Source organism: Lepidochelys olivacea, assembly GCF_965140295.1.
Source record: "Lepidochelys olivacea isolate rLepOli2 genome assembly, chromosome: 6".
In the NCBI taxonomy this organism is placed as follows: Eukaryota; Metazoa; Chordata; order Testudines; family Cheloniidae; genus Lepidochelys; species Lepidochelys olivacea.
In genome coordinates this window covers 57,185,652-57,193,700 of record NC_140416.1, presented here as the reverse complement: position 1 = coordinate 57,193,700, position 8,049 = coordinate 57,185,652, and the positions used below count along the sequence as shown (strand labels likewise).

Sequence of the window (8,049 nt, the reverse complement as noted above, 5' to 3'; positions counted from 1 at the left end):
AGTCACTAACTCAGATCTGTGTCACTGCATTAAACCGGAGAGCTGTAACATCACTGTGCTTCAAACTCTACTTATATGAAGCATTCTGTTCTCTCACCGTCAATAAAAAACACTGCACCAGTATGCTTGTTTACTGGTGGGGCCTGCGCGGTTGGTTATATAGTAAGCACCTGCCTATGGCAGATCTGGCTGGTGACAGACTTCCTGTTTCAGCACTACAACTCCTTGAAATGAGATTTATGCAAACTGGGTTTGAGGCTGATGTGATGTCACACTGAGCTGATACAGCCAAGGGACTATCTCCCTTCTACAGACATTTGATAAAATCAGGAACTTCAGATAAGTCTAGGGAAGGTTCTCACCTCAGAACCTATTACAGAAAAGTATGAAAGTTAATTAGGGCCCGTCTCCTATCCTGAGATCCATCACAACAAGGGGACTTCAAGGAGTCCAAAGATCTCACTTTTGTTGTGTTGTGTTTTTTTGGTTTTTTGATGCAATTTTTAAAGTCAGTTATTCTGGATGTTTGAAAACTGAAATTAGAAAATTCACTAAGAAGTTGGCTGAATGTTGCAAGCTTGCAAAATGGAAGGATTTCCCCTCATTTCCCCTGTGAGTATATGGGGTTAATTCCAAATATGGCTCATTGGGTTCAGCAACAAAAGACAAAGCAAATTAGGATTTACTATCTGAGAATGCCTCTCTTTTTGTCTGTGTTTGTAATGCCTGAAAGTTGGGCTCAGGTCAATGTATAAAGCTAGTGACAAGTTTTCTAATGAATGGGAAGTTAATGTTTGCTCTCTGAACTTGTATAGTTTCTGAGTATTTTTATATTTTATAGACATAACACATCAGTAAAACTTTTCTCCAAAGTTGGCTTTGTGGTATAAAAGCTGGGTTTTGTTTGAGGTTGTAATTATTTATAATCTGTATACTTAAACATAATTTTATGTATTTAAAATATCTGCCAGTCTGTGAGATAAAAGCAACCAAGTGCTGGTTTTATATTTTGGAAACTCCACGGCTGCTTGCTATTTGCAAGGGACAAGATTCTAGTCTCTGGATTCAGTTTCTATAGATTTTGAGATTTTTATCTTAAATATGAGTGAAATTTGTGTCTTTGAAATAATCCTAAATCTCCCCTACTTCACTCCACCCATCTGTATATAATAGGGTTGAAAATTTTCCTTTTTTGGAATATAAAAAGTCAGCTGGAAAGTTCAAGATAAAACCTTAACTAAATCTCTATATTTTTTTCCAGAGACACAAACTTTCCTTTTTATAAGTGATCATTGGATTTTTCTGCCTTTGAAGCTTTGCTACACTGTTAACTCTTACTTTAAAGTAATTAACTTGGGGATTCTTGTTTATTAAGAAAGTTGTTTCACCAGCCTGCTGTTCAGACACACCAGCTTTGTAATGGGGAGTTTCTGAAGTAGAATGGGTGGGTGATGGCCCTGGATACACTTGTTAACTCTGTATAAATTCCAGAGGAGTCAAATGAGGGGATTTTATTGGGCACATGCTTTACTTACAGGCCATGTGTACTCAGTTAGGAGACAGTACAGTCCCAGGGAGACTTTGGCAAAATTTGTACCAGGTTTTCTCTTTGCCATCTCCCATCGCCCTACCCATCTTCCAAAAAGATACTCCTTTTAATTGCTTTCAGTTGCTGGCATCCATGATGATAGCAAAACGTGTGTGACTGCAGCAGGATCTCTCTCTTCATACACTATTGCAACATTTCTCAGACAAGGACCATGGAATCCATATCTTCGTAACTACGTAGCTAAGCCTCGGTTTATTAGGAAAGTTGTTTCACCAGCCTGCAGTTCAAAAACACCAGCTTTGTAATGGGGAGTCTCTGAAGTAGAATGGGTGGGTGATGGCCCTGGGTACACTTGTTAACTCTATATAAGTTCCAGAGAAGTCAAATGAGGGGATTTTATTTGGCACATGCTTTACTTACAGGTCATGTGTACTCAGTTAGGAGACAGTACAGCCCCAAGGACACTTTGGCAAAATTTTTACCAGGTTTTCTCTTTGCCATCTCCCATCGCGCTACCTAGCCTCCATAAATATATCTCTCAATTGCTTTCAGTTGTTGCCATCAATGTTGCTAGCAAAATAAGTGTGACCGTAGCAGGATCTCTCCCTTCACACACTATTGCAATATTTCTCAGATCATGGAGATCATGGAATCCAATAGTTACCCCCTGGGTGGAAGGAACATGCAAAATTATTAGTGTCCCATGTTGCCTACATCAGTCCAGTCAGTCTGTCTGTGAATCTGTCAGGATCATAATTTGAAAAGGATTTGAGTGAATTGAATGAGTATCGAGATTTCCACTGTTCTCCATAAATGACTCTGGGCTTGTTTTGAGGTCATGCCACAATTTTGAATTCTCCAACAAGCATTACTATAAAAACTGACCGAATCTTCCCCTGGAGTCTGAGGAAAAATAAAGAGAAGGGGTTTCCTAACTGCTCTAACGGTCTCATTCACCTATAACCCTCTTTCTCAGGAGCCTCTCTTCCACTCTCAAATTCCAGAGTGTGAAGTGAGTGAAAATCCAGCACCATCTACCCATTATTATAACCTTTGTTAATCCATTCAGATTGGAGTTCTAGCTACACTCTGTTCAGAGGAGAGACTATTTGTAGTGGAAATAGAATCACATCTTATTGAAGCATCTGACAGAACAAATATTTTTTTCTGATTTATGTGATTAAAATATTCAAAAATAGATTACTTTGTATTTTCCACAATTTTTAAATTTTGTTTTGAGTTTAGGTGCTTTGCGTACCAGCAATTTGAGCACACATAGTTTCACTGTAAGTGGCTGGCCCACTGGGACTCCTTAGGGGACAGACATTAGCTGTTTATAGAGTCAGCGTTTCTGTGAAGTGACACTTCCCTCTTCTGTCCCTCCCCTTTCAGTTTAGGGTGTGTCTGTAACTGCCTTCCTCCTGATTCGGCTAGAGAACCATTAGGCTTGGTTTGGAAAGTGATGGCTGAATATGGTTAAAAGTCACAGTTTCTTTCTTTGGAGGTTAAACAATTAATGTGGAAGACACAGTGGGAAGAATCCTATAAACTAGGACAAATGTTCTCTCTAGTACAGTTCTGGATCTAACCACTTTCACACCAAGGCAGAAAGGTCTACAATTGTAAACCTCTGTCTCGTGGTGCCCTGAGATGCCTGAGAATCTCTAAGGAGCTGCCTGTAGAACCAACAGTTTTGATGTGAAATTTTGTGTGTGAGAGAGGGGAAAGAAACCCTCCATATACAGCATGTCTAGCACACCTGCATTTCCTGCGTGGGCCACTGAGTCTATGGAGTGAAGAGGTTAACATGATTTTCCCCTTTCTAAAAAAGAGTTTTGTAAATTTTTCCAAGGAAATAAGGTTGAGTTTGTCCATAAAACCAGTCTCAGCTGCACATCATGGGGAGTTGTGTTGGGTATTTTTGAATCACACACCAAGGAGAAAAAAAAACCAAAACAAAAACCCAAACAGAATTCAGTAAATGTACAAGCTGATTGAACCATATGACAAAAACTTAGACAGAGAATTTATTATTTGGAATTCAGTTGGACCACTTGCAGCTCTTCTTAACTTCTCATTTACACTGTCCAAATAGCTTTGTAGCTCTTTTCTTGCTGCAGTAATTTTATCTAGATTTGCCAAGCCAAGGGGTAAGGTGGGGCAATTCTCCCTTTAATGTCAATGACATATTTGATTTATGTGTTTGCTGAACACTTGCTTGAGGTTGGAAGATAGTCTTGGATGACCTACTGAAGCTCAGGGCATGTAGGAAAGGAGACCAGCTTCAAAGCACAATCAGTTCCTAGCAAACCTTCCTGTCACCTTCCTCAAAGAGCATGGAATTCTCATAATACACATGAGTTAAAATCTCTAGAAAGTAACATGTGCTGCCCTTTTGTTTCCTGTCTGGAAAAAGCTTTCAGATCAATGTGCATCATAGAAGTAATAATGGCTTAAACTACCTGGTAAATGTGTGCCTGGTTGGGGTGTTCCAGAAGAAGGCAGGCTAGCCCAAAGTGTGTGGTAGTGGGGAGGCCAAGAGACCATAGGAGCACATGCTGGTGTCAATGGGAGAAGGAGGCTCAGAGAAAGCTCATCTCTCTTCCTGATGATAGACAAAAATATAAATTTAATGAAACCTAAAGTAGAAACTAAACGGTGATTTAAGGAGGGATCTTTGAGATGAATTCTATGAAGGATAGATAAAACATTCAGTCTTACTATGACAGAGTTCATCAAGGAAAAGGAGAGAGAAAACAGAAATTGGCATCAATTTATTATCGATCTTCACATATTAGTCATCCCATCCATACAGCTGAGAGAATCTATTTAGATACTTTGGTGATAGGAAGTTCCATTTTAAGGTCCTTGTGAGGAGCAGACTGGCATGGGATGCAAGAATTAATATGATATTTTTTCTTTGTCCAAGGGGTCAGTGACCAGGAAGGCCAATAAACCACAAGGCAGAGAATCTAAGGCCAAAATTTTCAAAATAGGATGTCTAAAATCAAGGCATCTAAATTCATAAATAAATAAACCTATACAAAAGAAGCCTGATTTTTAGAGGCGCTGAGCACCCACAGCTCCCACTGGAGACAATTAGATTTCTGAGTGATAATCATGTCACGTTTAGTGAGGTGTCTAATTTTTAATTACCCAAATTTTTCTAGTCCTGGTGGTTTTTTAAACTTTTTAGACTTTAAAATCATATTATTCCGATTACTCTCTTGCCTGTTTATTCCCACTTCATTTCTGAATTGGATTTCAATTGGCTGTATCTCAAAACTCTGTGCAGCTAGAACCAATGCTGACTGGCTTAATAATTGTGCTGAATTTATAATACTAGCTTTCAAATAGGAGAAATCGTTAATTTTTTTTACCTCTAGGAGTTTGAGAGACTACTGGCTGCTAAAAATTATACTGAAATGGGGGAATATGGAAAATTTGCTACTTGATGATTTTCTTTCTGGAACTGACCTCTTCTCCCATCAGACATTTGCTCTGTGCCTTTCTGATACTGATTGCAGCACAGACTTCATGTGACTCTGGAGTTCTCTTGTGAGGGAGGCCTTGGGGAAGAGGGCAGTCTCAGAACAGAAGTCACCAGGTAACACATTTTCTCTGTGTTCCCACCTCACTCCCAAATGTGGGGAATCACTAGTAGTAAGGAACAAATATTAGGGAAGGAGAAGCAAGTAGGAAAGAAGAAAGTTCTCTCCCTTATCTAAAACTGGTAGTATTTATCTATTTTGGGACCACTGCTTGGCCTTCCTGCCAAGGGATGCTTCTTCAGAGATATGAATGTGAAGTTGGTTATACTTTATAAAACTTTTTACGGATGACAGGTGGCAGCTTTACAGATTTCCTCTGTGGTGGCTGAGGCCCTTTCTGTACAGGATGCTGCTGTGGAATGTGTTGAATGACCCGTTCTGGAACTTGTTTATGTGTGGCTGAATATGTTTCAATGATACAGCACTTGATCCATCTAGCTGTGGAGGACTGGAATGCTTTCAGACTCAGGTAGTTGGGGTGAAAGGAAACACACAGATGTTTTCCTGAAATGATCTGTATTACAAAGGCTAATGTTTTAACTGCACTTTGCATGTACAATTCTTTTTCTTTTGTGTGTTGAAGTTTCTGTCAAAAAAAGTAAGAATTATTTCTTATGATTTATGAGTGGGGGGAGAGTCAGTGATGGTTACAAGTGACTAAGAAGCAGCACTAAGGCTCATGTCTTCTAAGAGGAGAGATTTCAGAAATTCTTACTGACATGACTGAATCCAGGCTGCATGTATATGGAAACAAAATACAGTGAGTTAACTTGTAGAGACAGTGGAAGCTAGAACATCAGTTCAGAACATTATCAGCCTCTTGAGCTTTAATACAGACCAGACTCCTGTTTTTTTCCCCACTATGAAGAAAATAGAGTACAACACTCAGCACCTTTTCTCTTGAGGGATTGTTACCATCATTAAGCTGTTGGAGGTATGAGAAATCAGGATTACTTGATGTTTCTGATCACTTGTAGTTGGAGAGGGCATGAAGAAAGGATGTGGAGGAGAAACCAAGAGGACCAAAGAGTATCCATGCTGTCCTCTGTCCTGTACCCACAGATCTGAAATCTGAGAAGTGGTATATACTGTCCTGTAGGCCTATTTCTGGATGGAGGCAGGTTCCGTTGCAGTCATACTGATCTGGAAGGAAGGGTTAGACTCATTGTGATCTGGGCTTCCCTTCAGTGTTTTGGGACTAGGTCTTACCCGTCAAATAAGAGGAGTCCCTTTTCTGGTACCTCTGTTTGTGGGTACAAGTGACTACAGGTACAGCTTCTGTCCTGTATAAGAGCCTACTGTCCTTCTTGACTTTTGCTTTTCCTGGTTGTTAGCTACCACTTTATCAAGCTTTCCCTGAACAGTCGTGCCTGAGAATTTTGAGGCATAGAAGATTTGCTTTGAATAAATTATCCACTGGCCAACAAGTTAGTTCTATGGATTCTCTAAGGCCATGGCAGCAATCTGTCTGTCTCTTTAGCATTGTTTTTTATTCAGTTGTGGCTTTTTAAGGCATCTCATTAGAACATTCTAACAGGTGGTGCTAACAAAGTACATGGTGCCAGTGAGGCTTTGAAGGACACTGAAGAAGCTTTGAAGTCCCTTCCAAGGTTCACTTCTATCTTTCTATCCTCTTTATCCTTTGGGAAGAAATCGCCCTCTATAGGAATTGCCACGTCCTTTTCCAGAAGTGCCACTGCTGCATTGATCTTGGAGAAAAAAAGACTTTGGGTTCTAGGACCCCTGTAACATTTCAGTGGTCTGCCATCTCACCTTTTCCCCTTGGTTGTGAGTTTCACACTCCTCCCTACTGCCATCTTGGAAGGAGTAAATCAATGAGGAAAGGCAAATTCTGTTTTAGTTTTCAATGGGAAATACTTCTCCCATGTGCTAACCTGCTCATCTTCTTGTTCTGACAGACTCTTAATGGCAGCCATCACCTTGTTTTCCCCAGGTACTCCCCATGTTTTCAAACAAATCTGGGGGGGGGGGGGGAAGGTGGAAGAGAGAACCTCTCCTGCTTCTCTAGCTTGGTTTTATCATAATCCAAAGCTAAGAGTACCCTTTTCTTCAGGCGAGGAGCTAAATCTAATGACAGGAGATGAGGGTCTGGAATACTTTCTGACTTTTTCCTGTTCTTTTACCTTTTTTTATTTTTATTTTTTTTGAGGTGGTGGTGGTCATCAGTCCTTTGAGCAGTTGCTTCACTTTTGGATCTTAGTCATCTTGGGTGGGAGGGAGCTTCTAAGCCACAGTACACATCGACAAATACACAAGTAAAGAGAAGGAAGCTTAGAGGGGCAGCCCAAGGACTCCAGAGCTTCTTTTTGGCAATAAGGAGAGTCAGAAAAGATACTAGATTCTTTCCCAAGTGACTCAATTACCTACTTAAAAACCTGGGCTGCGACCCTCGAACTTTCCCCTTGGATTGAATTGGATTGAGGGTAGGTGAGTTTGGGGAGATTTTTTAATTTAATTCTGAAGAGTGTACAGTCAGCGAAGACAGTCAGTTCTGAAAAGACTTGGCTGTTTGGGGAGGGATGCATAAGCCCTACCAAGTCAAGTCTAGATGCTAAGCTCCTTCCCCTGGTCACAGCAAGGGGAGCACAGGCTGGAAGGAATTATGGCAGACATCCTCCTTTGTAGATCCTGACAAGGCCTCCTTGTGCTGTTTGCATTCCTCTGCCATGACGAGGGAGGAGAAAACAAACAAGGGAAGGAGCATGGCAGGGCTTCCCATTTGGGGACCAAAACCCCTAAAATTTCAGTCACCTAAGGGAGAGAGGACAGAGAGAGGGGGAAGGATTTTGATCACTGCAGCTCCAAATTTTGATTTAAAAACTAGGATTGCAATAGAAAAGTGGGATCACTGAGCAGCCAGTCTGCACTGTTAAAGGCAGAGAATCTAGCAGAAGGGATGTGGACAAGGCTGAAAAGCCCTGTGGCATT

At 40.7% G+C, this 8,049-nt stretch overlaps 1 protein-coding gene across 1 annotated transcript in view; it reads left to right on the top strand.

The window, feature by feature from the left end:
* The first annotated feature begins 302 nt into the window (after nt 1-302).
* The window catches only part of SPI1 (Spi-1 proto-oncogene), a 29,257-nt gene continuing 21,510 nt past the window's right edge, over nt 303-8,049 (top strand). Inside the window, exon 1 of the mRNA XM_084631961.1 lies at nt 303-612. Within this exon, the coding sequence (XP_084488087.1) occupies nt 568-612 (45 nt within the window). The 5' untranslated portion in view covers nt 303-567. The remainder of the gene's footprint in view (nt 613-8,049) is intronic.